Source organism: Chinchilla lanigera, unplaced genomic scaffold (assembly GCF_000276665.1).
Source record: "Chinchilla lanigera isolate Chin_1 unplaced genomic scaffold, ChiLan1.0 scaffold00017, whole genome shotgun sequence".
Taxonomy (NCBI): domain Eukaryota; kingdom Metazoa; phylum Chordata; class Mammalia; order Rodentia; family Chinchillidae; genus Chinchilla; species Chinchilla lanigera.
The window spans coordinates 754,518-775,698 of NW_004955418.1; the positions used below are offsets into that span (position 1 = coordinate 754,518).

General features: G+C 52.9%; 1 protein-coding gene across 1 annotated transcript in view; it reads left to right on the top strand.

Annotated features, from left to right (window-relative positions):
- Positions 1 to 21,181, top strand: part of Nrg2 (neuregulin 2) — a gene marked incomplete in the record, with an annotated part of 245,238 nt that overhangs the window by 205,894 nt on the left and 18,163 nt on the right. Inside the window, 3 exon segments of the mRNA XM_013512931.1 lie at positions 2,176 to 2,347; positions 9,068 to 9,186; positions 17,249 to 17,369. Of these exon segments, the coding sequence (XP_013368385.1) occupies positions 2,176 to 2,347; positions 9,068 to 9,186; positions 17,249 to 17,369 (412 nt within the window).

Genomic DNA, 21,181 nt, shown 5'->3' on the forward strand with positions numbered 1-21,181 from the left:
AGATCTTTGAAAGGCTATCAAAAGAACTGATACAACTGATCACGTGGAAAGGCAACTGAATGGCCGCGGTCAGAAGTGAGAGGGAAGGCTGAGTTCAGTGGTAGAGCACTGGCCTAGTACACTCGAGACAAGAGTTTCACCCCCAGCACTGCCCCAAAAACACTGGAAGAGAGATTTGGTGGTTTTATATATTCATAGAACCTTTTTCACTTCTTATATGTTGAATCATTTGAATATATTATCTATTAAAACACGTATGCATAAGCCAGGTGTGGTGGCACATACCCATAATTCCAGATTTCTGGGAGGCTGAAGCAGGAGGATCGAAAGTTTGAGCCAGCCTGGGAAACTTAGCAATTTACCAAGAACCTGTCTCAAAATTTTAAAAGAAGTGGAAAAGGGCTGGAGATGTAGCCCAGTGTGAAGATACCGTGCATACCTACATACTTCCTAAACCAATTTCTTTCCCAAGGGAAACTTTTTCTCAAGTAGTATCTACTTTCATCTCTTCAGATATTTGTCTTAGAAAATTCACTTTATGAAATCCTATTATTAATATTGACCACCAAAATGGAGGTGCATTGTTTCACTAAATGAGAGAAATGTGAGACTAGCACTGATCCCATTTTGTTTAAAAATGGTGCGGGGAGGGGGGTGTTATTTCTAAGTACTATGATAATGGATGATTTTATTCACCTCTTTTCACCCATCTGTACTTTTTGATTTTCTAAAATGAACAAAATTATTTCATGAAAATCATTGCTCAAGCCCTTGTACCACACTGTTCAGGGGTTTCTTCCTGTGCTCGTTTTCCCCCCTGCGCTCACACTCACCTACTCCTTACAAGCAGGAGTCAGGACTGAGTTCAAGGAGGGGATGCGTGTCTCTAGCCAGACCCTCTCCCGAGCCGGCTCCAACCACTGTCAGAGCTCTAAGCTACCCAAGCCAGGATCAGTGTCCTAGACAGGCCAGTCAGCCCCTGCCACCCTCCCCTCTGCTATGGGAAAGAGTTGAATCAGGACTTCAACTCTCAAAAAGAGACAGGGCTGCAAAAGCAGACACCAGCTTGCTACCAGCCTGACACACTGCAAACCCAACCTCTGGGCTTTGTTCCCAGCTCTTTGGCTGCCTGTGGCTTCTGTCAAGTTTCTGAACCTCAGAGTCTCATCCTCACTATCCATGTCACTATGACACTTGTCTCAAAGAGCCCAGGGACCAGATGATTTGTGCATGAAAACGTCACACGTCCTGTCTACCCATCTCCCCTCCACCCTAGTATAACGAGCTGTACTGATGGAACTCATGACGGACCCAGCAGGGTACACTGGCTTCTCCGTAGCCTTCCTGAGAACAGGGGACTTTTTTTTTTTAAAGGTGGTAGGGAGAGGAGCAAAGAGATAAAGCATGGAAAAAGAATAGCATCTAAGAAAAATGGGGGAACTCTCAGCTTAGCATCCATGACCACACCTGCATCCAGAAGCTCAGATCGGGCCTGTCACCCCACACAGCCACACCATCTCCACGTTTGCCAGCCCACCTCTCAGCCACATGTGACTCCCCAAGCCACAGTGCTGCTTCTGTTTGGCTTACCTCCCCATCTTCTTCTTGGCCCACCCTTTAGCTCTTAGCTGAGTGAGCTGCATCCCCAGGGCTGGAGTGGCTCTTCTGGGCCATGCAATGCCAAGTTACAGCTCCCAGCTAGGCTGGACTTTGTAGAATGCTGGCCAAGTCTGTCCTCTGGGTCCAGCACACACTTGGGAGTTTGAGACAGGAGTTCAATCATGAGCCTGGGGTTCCATCACCACCAGCTCCATCTCACACACACACACACACACACACACCACCTGCCTGGGGAAGTGACTTCTGCCTTCTGAGCCTCCCTTTCTCTGCCTTTAAATAGGTTTCAACACTGCACTGGACTCACAGAGTTACCGTGAAGGCTGCATAAGCTAACATAAAGCACTCGCCACATTCTAGACACAAAGGACACACCAGCAGTAGCAGCACATTTATCTCACTGTGGGTTCCATAGATGTTGGTTGAACTGAACTAAGAAATGCGAGCAGGAGGCCTGGTTTCTAGCCTCACCCTCCCTCCCTAGTCCCAGCCCTTCTGTTGGTGCTTGGCCCTGCCCACTACACCACCACACTCATCCATGTGCCTTGTTCCCCACAGCCACCCGGCCCAAGCTGAAGAAGATGAAAAGCCAGACGGGACAGGTGGGTGAGAAGCAATCGCTGAAGTGCGAGGCAGCAGCCGGGAACCCCCAGCCCTCCTACCGTTGGTTCAAGGATGGCAAGGAGCTCAACCGCAGCCGAGACATTCGCATCAAGTATGGCAACGGCAGGTGAGCAGCGTCCATCCCACCTCCGTCCCGAAGCCACCCTCCTTTCTGAGAAGCCCAGACCCAGTGTGCAGAGGCCCACCTCGCTGCATGCTCCTCCTCCTCGCCATCTTGTAGCTCTGCCCCTCTGGTGATGTTGGCCCCATGAACAGCAGACTGGACAAGATTAAGCAGTTAATGTCTTGATTGTCAAGATCAACTTTACCAGTGAAAATCTTCTCTTGTCCCTAAAACTCTTTTGCAAAAGACCAAGCATAGAGTCTGAAAGGACCTGAATCTGGAAATTTTTGGGGAAAGACCCAGCCAAAAGCAGGGAGGTCACAGGATAATGGAATGGTTTCTCAGCTTAGCAAGTGCCACTTGTCAGAGTGCACTAAGGGGAAAGGGAAATGGGTTTCGACTGGCATTAAGGGAATCTGTACCTCCACCAGTTTCCCCCGTGGCATGAGAACTGCCTTAATCTTGACCCAGCCCTCCAGAGGAGTGACTCAGAAGCACCCTGAGTCTCCATGCTGTGGAAGGTATCCTCTCATCCATCTTGGATTGGTCAGGGCAGGGGCTTTAGGCACCAGGGAATCCTGAAGTTCAAGAGCAGCCCCCCATCTCTTCCTGCTGGCTAACCAGATGTCCTACCTAAGTGTGCTCCGTCAGCACTGGGGACTAGGTGGATGTCCCTCCCGGTGAGGAGCACTCCAGCCTTTTCCACCCCCATCCCAGAGACGCTTGCCACCACTCCCTTACAGGCTGTCATCTTCTTCTTCATCCCCACCCCACAAATGCAAATGAACAGAAAGTAATGAAAAGAAAACCCCAGTCAGGGTCTCTGGCTGCACCTGGCTTGCTGTGTGGCCTGCTGCACACGCCCTGCCTCTGGGCTCACGAGTTAGGGACCCGCAAAAGAGTATGTGGGGCTCAAGGGACATCCTCTGGCCCTCCTGTATCTGGTTCTCTTTCCAAGACTGGGGACAAAGACAGAACGATTCACCCAGAAAGTGGCCCAGACAGAAACAGAAAGCAATTTAGGAAGGGTTTGATTTAGATCAAAGGTTGTGGCTGAAAGAAGACCACATCCTAAGCAAATTGTAGTGACAAGCCAAGGGTGGTGGCACAGAGCTGTGATACCAGAACTCAGGGAAGCTGAGACAAGAGGATTCAAAGGTTGAGCTCAGCCTGGGCAACTGAAGATCCTGAGGTTTTAATTTTGAGATCCTGTCTCAAAATTTTAAACAACAAAAAAGTTAAAGCTCAATGCAAAGACCCTGCGTTCAATCTCCAGGACTGCAGGAGAGAAGAGGAAAGGAGAGAAGGAAACGTCCTAGTGGCTAGCAGAGAGTGGAGGTGGGGGAGATTCCTGTGTGTTCCCAATCTCCCACATTGGCAAGAACTGCAGGGCACCCACCTAGCCACCTGCAGCTACCGTCCCTTCCTACCACCCTGTGAAGACCAAGCGCCAGCGAGGGAGGAGGGTGGACAGGCATCCTGGAGCTGGATCTGGGAGAGGGGCTGCTTCCCTCCCCCGCATCCCTCCATCCCCGTCTACATGGCTGCTCCCTGCCTCACTGAGACCAGGAAGTTGGAGGACCGTGCTCACCCTCACCCCTACATTACTCCTGAGCACATCCCCCAGCTGTGCATGTCCATCCCACACTGCCCTGCTCCCCATCTGCCCTGTGCACATGAGTGTGCACACACACACACACACACACACACTCCTTCCCCACCCCCAGAGTCCTGGCACCACCAGCTCCCCCATTCTCAATAACTTTAGCCCTAGTCCCTCCCTGCAAACACTCCTGTCACTTCCCTTCTGAAGTGCTACCCCTCCAGACTTCTGTGTCCTTGTCCTCCTCCAGCTGTTGCCCCATCTCCGGCCTTCCCTCCTTTACCCTACAGGAGTTTGTCTGTCACCCACTGGCTCCACATTCCCTTGTCTTTCACCCACACTGCTGCCAAATCTGGCTTTCAGTGCATCCCCAGCCTTGCCATGGCTGTGGCTCTTGAGAACTCCAGCAACCTCTGGATGCCCTGGGTCTAGGCCTCCAGGCCTCTAAGCAATGGTTGGCGTGGATCCACCTGTCCCCTTGCCCTTGGGGGCTCCCCCAGGCCTCCTGTGTCCCACCACTCTCTCCAACACCATTGGTGCCAGACCTTCCCTGCTTTGGGCTTCACATCTCCCTTCCTGTCCAGCTGTGGGTGATCTTATTCTCTCCCATGGCTATAAATATCTAAGACCCCAAGGTGCCATCTCCAGGCCCGATGGCTTTTGTGCCAGACCCTGCAGGCATTTCTGACTCAGAACACCCCTGCCAGCTTCTCTGCCTGCCCTAGTTAATCCTCCTGTGCCCCCTCAGCTGTGCACTCCAGCCTCCCTGCGGCCTGGCCCCGGCCCCCTAGCCATCTCTTAGCTGGGCACACATCTCTAGAAGGAGATGCCCTTCTCCCTGCCCTGCATGTTGCTTGCCTGGCCTCCCTGCCTGTAGCTCTTTCCTCCTCTGCCCCACTCTTTTTTTTTTTTTTTTTTTTTTTTTTTTTTTTTTTTTTTTTGGTCTTGTTGAGACAGGGTCTCACTATACAGTTCAAGCTGGCCTTGAGCGCACTTTGTAGCCCAGGCTGGTCTCGAACTCACAGAGATCTTCCTGCATCAGCCTCCCAAGTGCTGGGATTATAGGTGTGCGCCACCACACCCAGCACTGCCCCACTCTTGACTACTCTCCACATTTCTGGGCCATGGGCCCTTTGTGAATTCATTGTTGTATCTGATATATATTACTGACTATCAGCTATGTGCCTGGCTCGGGGCTCAGGAAACATCAAGAGCAAAGCAACTGTGTCCTCTACCTTCATGACTCTCTAATCTAGGCTCCAGTATAGAATCCTTGACCCTTCAGGACAGGAAAAAAAAAGTGCCTTGTGCACACCTTTTTCTTGTAATTGGAATTCTGGAGGTCCACAGGTCACTAGAGTTACGGATCTCCAAGAGCACCAACAGAGATTGAGCTTTCTAATGAGGACACAAGCAGGGTCAGTACTCGGCAGGCCTGGAGAGCCTGCATTACGCTGGGCACAGTCTTGGGGTGCTTCTGACTCTTCCTGGCTTGTACGTGACCACCCTGCTGTTCCTCAATCGTGCTGCACACCCAGCGGGGTCCTTGCTTTGGACTTGGACCCAGGATGTTCCCTGCACTGAACAGCTTGTCTCCCGTTTCTGGCAAAGTTCTCCAAGGTCCAATTTAAATTAGCTCCAGGCAGCACTGATCTCCTCTAGTGGTGCCTTAGATATGGCTTCATTAAGGAATGTTGTTCCTTCTAATGTGAGCGAGCCTCGAAGGTTAGCACCCCCTTACACTCTCTTCTCCCCTGTAGTCCCAGCAAGTGTTGATCTGGGGAGATTCTCTCAGAACCGGGCCTCCCCTCCTGGGTGCAGGGTCCTTCCAGGCTGGACAAGATGCCCTTTGGGTTGTCTGGCCTTCTGAACAAATCACTTTCTGGTTAAGCCTCAGTTTCACCTGGCCCTGTCCAGACCCAGGGCCTGATCGAGACTTCTCCTGCATATGGTAGTCCTGAATCTGAAGTATGCCTTGGCCTCTACAGGTCAAGGCCCTGCCCGTGTGCTATGTACTAAAACATCCTTGGCCCAGCTGTCCTGTGGTAGAGGCCTAGGCCATGATGGGGAACTTCTGATTCTCTATGACACAGGTCTCCTCAGAGTGACTCTGAGAGAGCTGCCACCTCCACACATTACCCCTCCACACGCAGTCTCCACACATCGTGTCTGACACAGGGGCAGGGCCAGGGGCAGGAGTCTCCTTTCTGGCAAACATCTCTGTCCTTCCTGCCCACCCGCAGCTGTCTTCACAGCCTTCCTCGTGTTCTGCCTGTGCAGGCTGCACTTGGTCTTGGCATCTCTGCTGGCCTGCAAAGACCCTCTCCCAGCTGGTGCCATCCATCTCTGTGCCTGCCAAATGTGGAATCTCACCAGGTCTTCCTGTGCCAGGAGAAAACTGCCCCCGATCCCTAGGCACAGGCCCTCCCCTACAGAACTGCATGTGCCCTTATTTATGAGGGGCAAGCTGGAACTCGCCCCACAGGCAGGGGAGGGAGGTGCAGAGGAAAATGTGAAGCTGCCCAGATCTGTCCCTGCCAGCAGAGAACTGGCCGGGGAGGGCGGGGACAGGCACCCTGCACAGGGGTAGACCTGGGTCAGCATGTTGATGGGGCACTGGGGACAGCATTCTGCCTGCCAAGAAGGCAGGAGAGAGCCCGAGTCCTTAAGGATTCCAGCTGGAACCAGGGCTAAGGAGAGAACGCAGTGGGGCCAGCAACTTCGTGCTATGGGAGACTTACAGGGCCCTCACTTCAGCTCTACCCCTGAGCCTGTCCTCTGGAGCCCACATCCCTGAGCTCCATGAGCCCTGAGCAAAGCCACCGGCAACCAGCAAACCTGGGGTCCCTGCAGCCCTTTCTTGTTCCTCCATAGTGAGGGGCTCCCGTGGAGCCCCCAGCTCTCTTGGTGCAGCTCATGCATTCCTTCACAAGGGAGCCCTTCCTCGAGGTCCAGCTCCCCCTGGGAAATACCCCACAGCCCCACCCCGCCTTGTTCTGAAGCTTCTATGAATGCAGCTGTGGGTGACAGAGGGTCTGGCTCTGCATCCCCTAGACATCAAGCCTGTGATCCCCTGCCCTTCTTGTCCAGTGTGCAGGGAAGTAAGATAAGCTTTGTCCTGGGGAAGCTGAGCTCAGTGGCATCTAATTAGGCTGCAGCAGGGAAGGAGATGCTGTCTTAGTCAGAGGGGCCTCCAGGGCTCCACTTAATGAGACACCAAACTTTAATGGACAGAAGAAGGTAGTGGGCAGGCACTAGGCCAGGAGACCAAGACTGGCTTAAGCCGGGAGGGGCAGGGTGTAGCTGAGTAGCTGTCACCCTTACAAGGAAATCATCACAGCAGTAAGGTCTGCTGACAGCACTGCAGCACCCTTATTTGGAGGACTTGGGGTAAGGATGTGGGGGAAGAGGCCCACCTCTAGAGGAGAGGCCAATCCAGGGGAGAAGCCCCAGAAGCACAGGGCAAGGAAGGGATTGTGGGCCCATTTGCATCTCTTCAACTCTGGCCCAGCCTCTCTACCCACCCCACCTTGTCCTCCTTACCCCAAGAGCGTCGTGGGTCCATTTTCCATCATGGGCTCGGGGCAGTGACAGCCCTCCTACACCCCATCCTGTGTTCCACAAGCCCTGTGACCCCTCTGAAAATCTGGTTTTTTAATTCATCCCTAATGAGGAGGTTAGGGCTGGAGATGTGGTTCAATGGCAGAACACTTAGCACACACAGGCCCTGGGTTCAAGCCCCAGTACTACCAAAAACTAAAGGGGGGAGGGGTGCTACACCACATAAAGACATTTATGCTTCTTCTTGCTTATCTGTGGGGGCATACTGGGATCGTGAGTTCTTGCTGCCCCCAGAGAACACTGGGGCAGAAGGAGGGTAAGAGCTGCAGAGCTCATGCACCCTGGAGTGGGTACAGGGAAGCTCTGAGAAGAAAGGAAAATCTGACCCAAGACTGCAGAAAAAAGAGGGGAACCAGCCCTGGGAACCATGGAGTGACAGTGCCAGGTGGGCCTGCTGGGCCTGGCCCCACAATTCTCAGCATGCAGGGACTGGATGAGAGGGAGCTGGCCCCAGCCTCAGATGCCCGGATATAACCCACATCCTCACCAACTATAACTCTGAGTGCTTGCAGTTGCCTTGCTGGGTGTCCTTGGCAAATCAGGAACCCTCTAGTACTCAGCTTTTCCATCTGTAAAAAAGGCACCTAGACTGGCCCTGAAGGCCAAGTCCAGAATATCTTTGTTCCCTGAGGTACTGAGGTCGCAGAAGGCCACACAGGACTCCCATAATGACCGGTCTGGCGGAAAGAAGAAGAGAGCCACAGGTTGGGACTGGGATCTGAGCCGAGTTGCCACCTGAACCTGTCAGAACTGTGGCTCTCCCAGTACCTGGGTATCTGAGTCCACTCTGCTGCTATAACAGGGTACCGCAGACTAGGCAGTTTGTAGACAGGGAAATGTATTAGGCTCAAAGTTTCAGAGGCTAGGAAGTCCAGAGTCAAGGGCCTGCATCTGGTGAGGACCTTCTTGCTGCACCATAATGTGACACAAGGCATCACATGGTGAGAAAGAATGAATGATGGGGCCAGACTCAACAGCAAACCCATTCATCCGTCCATGAAGGTGGAACCCTTGTAATGTAGCACCCCCATTAGGCCCCACCTCCCAACACCATTGCAGTAGGGATCAATGATCTTCGGCAACATATTCAAACCATAGTGCTGGGAGCAGGCCCTAATATCACAGTGACAAGCTGCCACCTCTACAGAAGGCTGAGGCCGCTGGGAATGAGGGACATGGCCATGTGACTTCCTAAGGGGCCTGGCTCTCCTCCCCCAAGGAAAGCATTACAAAGAAGGCCTAGCCCTAGGAATCAACGGAAAAATTCACAGATGCACAAAAGTGTGTAGCCACTGGCCTCATCCTATGTTGCCCTGAAGGCCCAGGTCTCCCTCTAACTCTGGGGTTCAACATTCCACCTGGACCCCAGAGAAGGCAAGTCTGAGTGGTCTACTTCCCACCCAGCCTGCACAGCCATTGTGTGCTGTGGGCAAAGGTGGCCACCAGGTGACTGCAGGGGAGCCACGATGGCCATGCTCATGCCTGTCCCCCCCAACCAGAAAGAACTCACGACTCCAGTTCAACAAGGTGAAGGTGGAGGATGCCGGAGAGTACGTGTGCGAGGCTGAGAACATCCTGGGGAAGGACACTGTGCGCGGCCGGCTCCACGTCAACAGCGGTAGGTGGCCCCCAGGCGGGGGCGCTGGGCAAGAGTCTGGAGGGATTGGCAGGTTGGGCCAGTTGCCCCCAGCCCTGGGAAGGCCCACACTTGAGCCGTACTGCACTCAACTCCCCTCCCTCCTGCTGCGGCTGTATCAAGCCCAAGATCTCAGCCGATCCAGAGAAATGCAGTCGAAGCATAAATGTTTAGCTTTGTTATCTGGGCCTGGAAGAGCCGCCAGCTCTCATCTTAAATACCCTGAAAACTAAATATTTTGAAATCAAGAGGTGGGGGTGGAGAGAAGGATATTTTTAGAAGGCAATTATGTGAGGTTGGGCTGCCAGGAGCGGGACTGGGGGAGAGGCAGGCCCAGGGCGGTGCAAGCTGCCTGCCTGCTGCTGGCTGCTCAGTTGGGCACCTGAGACAGCCAGTCGTCTCCACCAGGCCATAGGGCTGGAGGCTTGGATGCCCGGGACCCTTCGGAGCAGCCTCTGTTCAGGGGTGGCAGACCTCCCCACGGCCATGTCTCCTTGAAGACCTGAAAAGATGGGGACCTCGAGGCAACCCTTAGCTTTTCTTGGTGACTCCAGCTTCAGGTCACGGGCTGCCTTCCTATGGGGCTCTTCTCTCGGGCCCTAGTTCTTCCCTTGACAGGAAACTCACCTCTCCTTTCTGCCAAAGCTGCCAGTCCTCAGTCAGTGCCCCTCCACTATAGCCCCAGTAGCCCAGGCCCTTCAAATCCCCACCTTCCTCCCACATCCACAGATTGAGCATACCACTCAGTTACCTGTCTGTTTTGGTTCACTTTCGGTCCTGCCCCATCACAAATTCTAATCCTATGTCTATGATCACCTGCGTATATTTCCACTAGACAGCCTTCCAATACTCCACAGACCCAGCATTGTCTAAAAGTTAACTTAAACATTTCCTGCCCCATGATCCTCAGACAAAAAGCTAGCCCAAACCCTGTCTGTCCTGTATTGGTAAGGGGTACCCCTGTTCCCCCAGCTTCTTGGGCCTCTTGTTCTCCTTTGCCACTATGTCCAAGAAATCTGAGTGCCCGTGGCAGGGGCAGTCTCCTTTCAGGATCCTTCTCACTCCTCTCCTTTCCATTCCAACCGCACCTGAAGAGCACCTTTACTCAAGTCTCCTCCCCGCTCACCAGCTTCAGAGCATTGGCCTTGAAAGGCAAATGCATCTGGTCACATCCCCACCCTGTGGAACCACAGGACAAGTACTTCATTCCCACCATTCTGGTTCAAACAATCCTTCCAACCCTAACCATGGTCACTTCCCGTACATCCCAGCCTTAATCTTTCTCCCAAACCATCTCTCCAGGAAGCCTCCCTCCTTCACCACCCCAGATCACTGCGGTGTCATTTCAGTTCAAGGCTGTGTTGGGCCACTTCTTGGTCCAACTGGCCTGGTGTCATCTCTTGATCACTCCTCAGCTCCCATAGTGCTACTGGACTTCCTCTGTGGTAGAGATGAGCCGCAGGAGTGGAGAGACCAGGGGTGATGCCTCTCTCCTGCAAGTTTCTATTATAGATATTCTGTATTGAGCCAGGCTTCACGGTATCTCATGAACCCTGACTCAGGCTCAGAATAGATCTTATACATTATGATGACCCAGAGAAGTTAAATATTTTGTCCAAAGTCAAACAGCTAGTTAATGATAGAGCTATACAATATAAAAACCAGGGCTGGGGATATAGCTCAGTGGCACAAGCACCTACCTGGCAAGCACAAGGTCCCGAGTTCAATTCCCAGTACCAAAAAAAAAAAAAAAAAGAAAGAAAGAAAGAAAGAAAACCATTCACAATATAAAAACCACTGGCAAACTTGGAGCTCCATGGGGTGTATCTAGCCTGGTTACCATTCTGACCTCAGTGCCTGACTCACAGTGGGTACTGGTAAATGTTATACTAAGGAAGTTATAACCGGCTCCAAAGCCTCTACTGTCTCCTCTATGCCCCAGACCAAGAATGGTAGCAATGGAGGCACCTGGATCCCCACTTCTGTCAACCTGTCCTAAGCCCGGGCAAGTGGGCTGTACCTAGGGGTCTGGAAGTTGCCCATCATAATAGGTAGACATTCTCAGATCCACCTTAGATTTGGGGTTTCCTGTTTCTTAGTTAAGACTTTCTTGGTTGAGATTGTCCACGAACAGAGAGGTTGGGTCAGGACACTCTCCTGCTGTGTGTTGGCCTCATTCTTCCCTACTAGGAAATAGCTTCTGTCCTGCTGGGAGCAGGGAGTAGGAAGAAGAACCCACCACCTCGTCTCTGTGTCCACATTTACAAGCTCAGGGATGGATTCCACGGTGAGGCCACGTGCCCGCTTGGCCCGGTCTCTGTGCTCAGAAGGGTAGATGCCAAGCCTGTGGGTGTGTGTGGAGGGGCGCGGAGAGGCAGAGTGCCTCGAGCAATGAGCCTGCCAGAACTGCATGGAGAAGCATTCCCTCAAGAACTGCTCTTCGCAGAGAGGGGGCGGGCTGTACCCACAGCCGTGCCCTCTCTGCAGCCCAGAGCCTGGGTCCTGAAGCCAGGCCAAGGAGCCTATGAGACCACAGATGGGCTGCAATCCCACCCCATGCCTGGTCCCTTCAGCTTGCAGCAGGCCGTGCTCTTATCACTTTAGAAATCAGACAGTGGAGCCTTTGGGCTGGGCACTAAGGGCAGATATGGAATCCCAGCTGCACGCAAGGTTCCTTGCCATTCGTCCCTGTGGCCTGGCAGGGAGGCAGCAGAGCAGGGCAGTGGAAAATGTTCAGAGACCACTATTCTGGTCTCTTCCCAGCTCTTCATCAAGCAACCCAGAGCAGATGACTCCACCTCCCTAGTCTTCATTTTTTTCCCCTATGGAGTTGATCTTTAAGCCTCTTCCTTCTAAAATTCTGAGATTCTGAGTTTAATGTTGAGGCTGACGTCCTGTGCACCTAACCAACACATACGTGCTTGTGCGCGTGCACAGTTGTGCACACATGCACGCACACACAGGACATACACCTCTTCTGCTACTCTACACCATCCACTGTGATGTGGGGAGGTAAACAGGGCCCCTGAGGGGACCAGGACATTTTCCCATGCAAAGATGCCTGGGCTCCTTGTTTACCCACAGAACCCAGGAGACCTGCAGCAACCACACCCGGGGGAGGGGGTGGAGAGCGGGCAGCAGGCCGCTGTGCCTGCCCCCTCTGACTCATCCCAAGGTGGGTTGGCATGGCCCGCCCAGGCCCCGGGGAGACCAGGGCTACAGGGGTGTGGCATCAGGGAGCCACAGCCTGCTCGAGGGCATCATTCCTGCTCTTGAAAGGCTGCTGCCCCTTTCAGGCAGAGCCTGATGCTCCTTCCCCAAATCGGAGCAGGCTGTCCTCGCAGTCACACCTCTGCAGGTCCCCAGGAAGCTTCCTGGCTTCCTGCACAGACTGGGCAGAGGAGAAGTCCACAGAAGGTTTGTGCAGCTTTTAACAAAACAGTCAAGTTGGTCCAAATCACCTCTGAGCTGCCTTGTCTCAGGTGAATGGGAACTCCGGAATGCCCTGAGGTGGCTTACCAGTCCCAGGTTATCAGGCCTGCCCAGAAGGTAGGCAGGTTTGACCTGGGCTATCACAGGACTGTGCAAGCCCTGGAGAGGGCTTTAGGCCCATCCCCCAGCTGGGGGCTTTAAAAGGCGGGCTGTCTGAACACATTCACATGCACACTGTCACTTATACACTCAGCATGACTGCTCAGTGCTCTGGGCAGAAAGCTAAGCCCAGCTGTATCTTTCCTAACAGCTCAAGAGGAAGGGCAGACCATGCACCAAGGGGAAGGGAGTGTTAGGCAGGAAGGAGTGCTAGCCAGGTGTACTGCTGCACACCTACGGTCCAGCAGTTGGAAGCCTGATGCAGGGGGATCATGGAGAGTTTGGGGCCAGCTTAGGCTACGCGGTGAGTTCGAGGTCAGCCTAGAAGACATAGTATCTCAAAAAAAAAAAAAAAAAAGGAGAAGAAGAAGAAGAGGGAGGAGGAGGAAGTGTTGATGGATCAAGAAGCACTGGGTTGGGACCTCGAAAGAGAAGCAGACATTTTGACCAGGAGCAAAGAAGAGAAGCAGCTGGAGTCATGCGCAGGAGATAGCTCTGCAACCTTAGCTCTGAACTTGCGTCCTGGTCCTTTCTTACTGTCCACAGGCCCGATCAGCTCACTCACACCAAGATACTGATGGCTGGTAATGACTTCCTGGGTTTACCCCTCCTGGCATTCATTACATTTTGAGGTTAATTTATGTACCATAAAATTCACCCTTTAAAATATACAATCCAGTAGTTTTTAGTATAGTTACCAAGTTATATAACCATCACCACTAATTCCAGAACATTCCATCACCCCGAAAGGAAACTCACACACATTAGCAGTCACTCCCCACTCCTTTCTCCTAGCCCCTGACAACCACTGATCTCCTTTTCTGTCCCTGTGGGTTTACTTATTAGAGATATTTTATATAAATAGAATCATGCAATGTGTGGCCTTTTGTGACTTGGCTTCCTCTATATAACATGTTTTTAAGATTCAACCATGTTGTAACAGGAATCAGTACTCCATCCCTTTATATGGCTAAGTAATATTCCACTGTGTGAATTACCACATTTTCTTTACCTATTCACCAGTTTGGATTGTTGGGTCATTCAGATTGTTTCCCCATTTTTGGCTATTATGAATAAGGCTGTTGTGGACTTCATGTACAACCTGTCGTGTGCAAACAGGCTTCTCAATTTCTTGGGGGATATACCTTGAAATTTATGGAGCACAAGGTAATTCTAGGTTTAATTTTTTCTAGGAATTACCAGACTGTTTTCCAAAGCAACTACACCATTTCACATTCCTACCAGCAATGCTTTAAGGCTTCTAAATTTCTCCACATTCTTACCACTATTCATTATTATCCATTTTTTATTGTAGCCATCCTAGTGGGTATGAATCACATCCTCATTGTGATTTTGATTCATTTCCCTAAGACCCTCCAGAAATATTTTCATTTAGTAGAAGACAATATTTTAATCTACAGAGATGATATCATTAGCCAAGGACACCAGATTAGCCCTAAGATGGCAGCACAAGGCATTTTTCTCTGAAGAATTGTATTTATTTGCATATTCATGCTTTCAATAAACATCAGCTAAGTACCTGTTATGTGCTGGGCACTCTGCTAGGTACTGGGCTTCAGTGAAACATGACAGGTGTGGTCCTGCCCTCAGGGATCTTACATTCTAGTGGAGAAGCTAACAGTGGCTCATGGAATTAGGTAAGAATAAATACTACGAGGAGACGTATAAGGAGCTAACTAATTAGTAGGAAAGAAACATGAACAGCTCGAAAAGCTGGGAGAGGCCACTCTGGGACACTGATATTTGGGACATTCTGGGCAAGAGGGCACCTGGCTCGTTAGAGGAGCTGGGCTGAGACCAGTGTGGTGGTCAAGATGAAGGCAAGCAGGAAGTGAGGGCAGGAAGACTGGCAAAGGAAGAGGTGTGGTGGCCTGGACTAAGGGAAGAGGCCGAGAGACAGGCGTGGAGCCTCTTGAGGCAGTAGAAGTGGCAAGCACTGGGGACAGAAGGCCTCAGGGAAGAAAGGAGAACTAAAAACACGGCTGTTGCCAGTTGGTCACTACCAGGGAAGCCTGGAAAAGATGGCTGGGGCAGATAACATGAACCTGGTTTGGGGCAGACGTGCTGAGTTTGGGTGGGTAGAGGTTTCAAGGAAGTAGTCAGGCCTGCACACTTCGAAGTCATGTCACCCTCATGTCTCCAAACACAGTGAAGAAATGCAGGTATGCCCGCAAGGGAGTGTGGACATGTTGCACAGAGCCCATACCTGCTAAGAGAGTGTGAGAGTTCCACAGCATGTGTGCACCTCTGTAGCCGGCAAGTCTCCCCGGAGCGTGGCTTCACCACCAGCACAGTTGGGCTACAGTGCCTTGGGAAGGTCCTGCTGTTAGAAAAGCGGTCTTTCTGAGGTGGAGGGGCCTGTGGTCACTGTCCCCTACCTTCTGGGACTAGCTCCCCCATTGTATTCGCCTTTTGCCTTGCTAGAGCCCCGGCCCCACTCCCATGCTGATGTGGTTTCGGCAACCCTGGCTCAATGCACCACAGCTAGCATAGGAGGGCTCCAGCCTCCTTCATTGTCCTCTGGCTGGCTCCCTGGGCCTCAAGTGCATAGACTGTGTGCATGTTAGCATCTCATTCCTGTCCACTGCTCACTTGGCCTGGGTGGAATAACAATGAGGGCACCACAGTGGGCAGTCTCTGCCACCTATGGCTGCTGAGGGAGCCACAGTAGGCCTGACAAGTCTGACCAAGATTTCTGTGGCTGACCCAGGGCCCAGGTCCATGCTGGTATTTGTTCATATGCTCATGGCCAGCCTTGGTGCTGATGCACTGTTTCACAGGGACTGGGTTGCTGAAAAGAATGCACACCTAGATGTCAGGAGCCCTGAAGCCTTGTCAAAAGAGGCACACTGTTCTCCAGACAAGCAGTTTCCCATTCTGTTTCCTCAGAGCTCCTCTGCAGTATAGCCAAAGGGCAAGACAACCTCTAGGACCCACCCAGCAGCCATGGGACTTTATAACTTGCAGGCATGGTCACCTCAGTTGTTTCTCTTTGTCCTTCCTTAGGTTTCTGGGTCTCACTGACCCAGAAGTGGGGCAGACATCAGCGCAAAGCTTCCTTTCCCCAGCCAGCATGTGGGTCCCAGCTGGGTTTGTGGTTGAGCCTTGGAGGAGACCTCTGCAGGGCTGGGGCTCAAGGATGCCAGCTCAGCAGCAGGCATGATGTGCATGGGAAGGTGGGAGCAGGCCCTGCCCGCTGGATTTTATCAGTGAGCTCCTCAGACATATACAGAGGCAGAGCTGTGTATACACTCCCAGTCCCCCACACCATCTGTCTCCCTGCATGTCTAAACACTGCGGGCGCCAAGTGCCTGCCCCACTCCTCCTGCTCTCACCTCCACCCCATTCCCCTCAGTACCCTGAGGAGGTAGAGCTGGCCAAGGCAAGATAGGGCACTTCTGCCTAAAGGCCACTGCTGGGTGGCAATGAGAGACCCGCAGAGCCCTAGAAAGCTGAGGGGGAAGTAGGAAACCCTTTCTAGCAACCAGTCTGGACACAGCAGAGGGCACCATCTTACAGATGAAAACTGACATTTGGTGCAAGAGTTTTCACTTCAAACCAGCTTTCTGGATGGGAAAGCAGGGCTTTTATTATTTTCATGTTTCAAAGGAGTCTGGTCAATCAGCTGTGCAGTCTGGGTTAGCAGCCTTAGAGTCCAGCCTCGCTGTCATCTGCTGTTCACACCCCAGCTGCCCCACCACACACACACACACACACACACACACACACAGTCTGTCTCTTCCCAACAACCTGAAGCCTATGATTTATCACCTGGGCTGTCCTAGGCCCGGAGGCTCCCTCCAAAGGCAACAGCTGATGAAATGGAGGAGGAGGGAGCTGCCTGGTCTTGGGCAAGAGGGAAGAGACCCTGGATGCTTCTGGAGACAAAGCGTAGGTGTCCTTGTAGCATTGCAGCCCAGCCCTAGAAGAAAGGTAGAAGAAAGTGGATAATACAGTTTGCCACAGCTCTCTAAATAGAAAATGCCAGTGTACACAAGTGCCAGTCCCCACCCCCTTCCAGCTGCTCCTTAGGCTGCTGTGAGAACCTGAGCAGGAGGCAGGTGACCCCGCCCTGTACTGTCCCCCACACTAGACAGCAGCACCTCATCCAGCTACAGTGGAGGCCTGGGAAGACAGGAAGAAAGGGGAAGAGGCGGGCTTTTATACCAAAAGAGGAAACATTTTGCTACCTTCTCATCCTCTCCAAAAAAATGAAAGCTTTCCCAGCCTTCAGAAAGTTTGCCCACAACACAGATGCCGGGTCACACTGTGATGGCCTCCCATTTGCCTTGTTGGTGACCAAGAGGGACCCTAGACCATCTCTCCTCAGTCGTTCCTGCCATCTCTGGTGATCTGGTTTTGAGATAAGACGTGATGGAGGGCCCAGAGGTGGTCTCAGTGGGTCACTGGCACATGTCTCTCATACCCTCAGTGAGCACCACCCTATCATCCTGGTCGGGGCACGCCCGGAAGTGCAACGAGACAGCCAAGTCCTACTGTGTCAATGGAGGCGTCTGCTACTACATCGAAGGCATCAACCAGCTCTCCTGCAAGTAAGTGACCAGTGGGGGTGGGCTTGGGGGCCAGGGTAGGGCAGGAGGTGCTGAGGCAGAATGGAGGGCTCCAGGAAAAGCTGGCTTCAAGTCACTGGCAAGGGGTCCCCAGGGTTTGCAGACAGGGAAGTTTGCCCCTCTTCCTAGCCCTTTCTGGTATTTAGGGAGATGTAAGCTCTAAGGGGCACAGGAGCTCCTGCTTCCTAGGCCACCACCTGCCCCATCTCCTGATGTCCACCTCTCATCAGCACCCCAGAGGGACAGCATCCCATAAGGATGCCAGTCTAAGACACTGGGCTTTTTCCCCTCTGTCTTTCTGTCTCTCTCTCTCTCTCTTTCTCTTTATCGAACTCTCTGTGTCTCTCTCTATCTCTTCCTTTCCTTCCCACCTCTCAGCAACTCTCCAAATACATTCTGGGTGAACGTGTCCCAGGTTGCATCTCCCCTAGCACTGAAGGGCCTGGCGGATCAGGCAGGTCACAGGCTCCAGAGCCCTTGGCACCTCAGTGTCCCACTCTTACAGTCTTGAGGGGGATTCCAGAATCCAGTGCTCACCTCAGATCTGACCACTCTCCCTGGCTTACAGGACTCATTGTCCATGTATGCCCTAGGTGCTAGCTGTGCCCTGTAGGCCCTAGTTCCCTTCCATGCAGTGAGGGGTGTGGCCCCATAGAGGAGGTCAGGGAGGCCCAAGCAGGAACTCCTGGGAGCTCAGGACTGGATGCTCCTGGTAGCAGACAGGCAGCTGGGAGAATGGTAGTCAGGAGAGCTTGTCCAGGTCCAGAAGGATGTTCTGGGCAGCTGGCCCCAGAGCCCCTGGACAGATTCTGCAGTGGACATGTGAGTGGGGAGGAGTGAGAAGAGAGTCAAGTAAATAACGGGATTTTCAAAGCAACTCGAGCCTACGGTCCCAGCAAGGTGCCAAAGCAGACCCATTCCCGCAGCATCTGGGCAAAGGCCACCAAAGTACTGGTGGAGATCCAGAGAGAGACATTTGAGCTCCCCACAGACAAGGTCCGACTCAGCCCTCCTGGCCAGATCTGCAAACCCCTTCCTGCCTTCAGCCTTCCTAGGAATGTGGGCCTGGCAAGCAGGCCGGGACATTAAAAGCCCTGCCCCGAAAAGATATAGTCCCAAGAGGCTGGGTCTCCTCACCCCTCAGTGCTGGGCAGCTCGGCCACACTGCCAGGCAGGACTGTGGCTCTCCTTGGCTGCTTCCTCCCTGGTCCCACCCTTCACCTGCCACCATCCCCTCTTCTCCTCCCCCGTTCCAATCCTTAGAGGCCAGTCCCAGAAGCAACAGGTCCTCCAGGGAAGCTCTCAGCCTGACCTCAACCCTCCTCTTTCCCTGCTTTGGCCCCTCTAAGGGGCAGCCGCTTTCATGTTATGGACCCTGGGGAATATTCTAGCCTTGAAAATGCTCTGAACTGTTTAGAACAGACCTGCTGTAGACTCCTAAGGGTCCTGGAATCCCTCACAGAGATGGGCCACCCCTACATCCCCTTTCTTTGCCTCCTGCATCAGGCCTGTCCTCTTCCCTAGCCCCGTGAGCCCCTGACCCTTAAAGGTGTCCAGCATGAAACCAGCTCTGGCTCCATGAAGAAAAGGCTCAGTCCCCCAAGACAGATGCCAGCGCTGAGGGGTGCCTGGGGGCCCAGGCTCCCCTCCAGAGTTCTGTGTAGGAAAAGAATGGCTGAAATAGGTGGGCTCTCAGAGGGCTCTGCCAGCAAGGCTGCACCCCTAGGAGCCCAGGGGAATCTAAGAGAAGCCTGAGCCCCTGTGAAGATGGCAGGTGCCCTGTTTCTCCACCCCACCAGCCCAACTGCTTCACAGCTTAGAACCTGAGCTTTGTACCCATAGCCACTCAGCGCCCCTGGTCAGCCCCAGTCAGGGCTCCTGGAACTGACTTCCCTGACTCCCTTTGTCCGCTGGCAGGGGAGAGGAACCTCCCTGGTGGGGACTTATGTCCTCAGAGCTGTGCTGGAGAAGGGCAGGGGGGAGGGGATGGGCAGAGCCCAGAGGCCATTCTGGTGGTGGGTGAGCTGGGAGGGGAGGGGGGAAGGCCTCTCGGGGCTCCTGATGACACCTGAATAGAATGAAAAGGAAAAAAATTAAGAAACGGGACTCACGTCTTACCATTTGTGCTGTTTGTTTACTTTTTATTTTGATTTTTTTGCATTTCCGCTTAGCTTGGATAATGAAACGACACTGGTCAGTTTCATTCCAGTTTCTATGAAACTCAGTTTTCCTTCCTGGTCTCTTACCCTTGTTGCTGTGTATCGGTTCAGAGCCCTGCAGGCGTGTTGGAAGGCAGGCACTCTCCGTAAGCCTCCCGTTTTTCTAGAACTCAGTGCCAAAAGAAACTGTCACTGATGCTGAATTTTGTTGTTGTTGTTGTTTAAAAAAAAAAGAGAAAGAAAAAAGAAAGAAAGAAAACTTCAGGGGATTTGAAAATGAGGGTCCAAGTCAAGATGGCTGTCTCCTGTCTGGGCCAGACAGGGGCTCCACACCTCCTCTCGCTGCTTTCTCCTCTTCTCTCCGTGTGTTTGTTCAGCACGGTTGGTGCGTGACTCTCGGGGACTGGTTCAGGGGATGATGACAGAACAAGACTCTTTCCAGCCCTGTGCACATACCAGCGGCATGCCTCCCTCTCCCATTGGCTCATGCCCCATCCCCCTGCTCCCAGCCCACGCCATCTGCCTGCTCATCCTCACACATCTCCACCTGCCCTCCATGAACTCCGAACCTGCACTCCTCCCAGTGCCTGGAGCACGCCCTCATCCTCCATCCTCTCCTCCCCCTGGGTGAGGGCAGCACATATGGCATTATCCCCAGGCTACCAAAAGGAGAAACTGAGGCCCGGGAGGCAGGGTCGGGAAAGGGGAACGCAGAGGCCCTGGCCTCTGTCACCCCAGATGCAGCCCGTGGGCTCTCCTCGCTGCCCCCTCTTACCCCTGCTCTTCTCCAGCCCTGGGTACAGACCTTCCCAGAGTCAAAGCTGACGACTTAGCAGGAAGAGCTGGTGGGCAGGCTGCTACTCACCACCCAGTTCAACCCGTCCTTTGGCCCCTGAAATTCAGTTTGAGTGGGAACCACAGCCACCCGTGCTGAGCTCAGATTCCCACCCTGGTTGATGGGTGCGTGCACCCTGGACTCTGTTACCTTGGTCTTGGGGGCAGGTTACAAAGACCACAGGCCTGGCCCCCTCCCAGAATGTACCCTAGGGAAACTCTAGCCTCCATAAGCAGGACTAAAAAGAAAAATTGGACTTAGCGCTCTCAAAGCATGGCATGGGCTCCAGTCTTCCCCACCCCTCACTCCACCCATCACCCCGAGACATTTCTTTGTTCCCTAGGAGGTAAGCAGTCTCAGGGCAGGACGGCTAGCTCCAGAAAGGTGCAGGACTCCAGGGCCCCACTTGTGTTGTAGATGGTATCAGTGGTGCCACTGGAGTTGTGCAACTCATTGGCCATAAAAGATATGAGGATGCTTGAACAGGCCAGAATAGGCCATGCTGGGTGTGAAAGCAGGGACACAAGGATGTATTTAGCTGTCACTCGTCTCCAAGAATCATTAGACAGCAGTCTGCTTATCAGCAATGGAAATAAATTGTCCCTTTGTCACCTCCTGCCCCTGCAGTCCCCTATTCTCTCCTTTACACACACACACACACGCGCGCGCGCACACACACTTACGTACACTAGTTTCCCATCTTGGAGTCATCCAAGAGCCAGACTAATCCCAAACATTGGCCACAGTCAAACCTATGTCTTTCTTACTGCTTTGTGGATTCTAGAAGTCATTTTGATAAC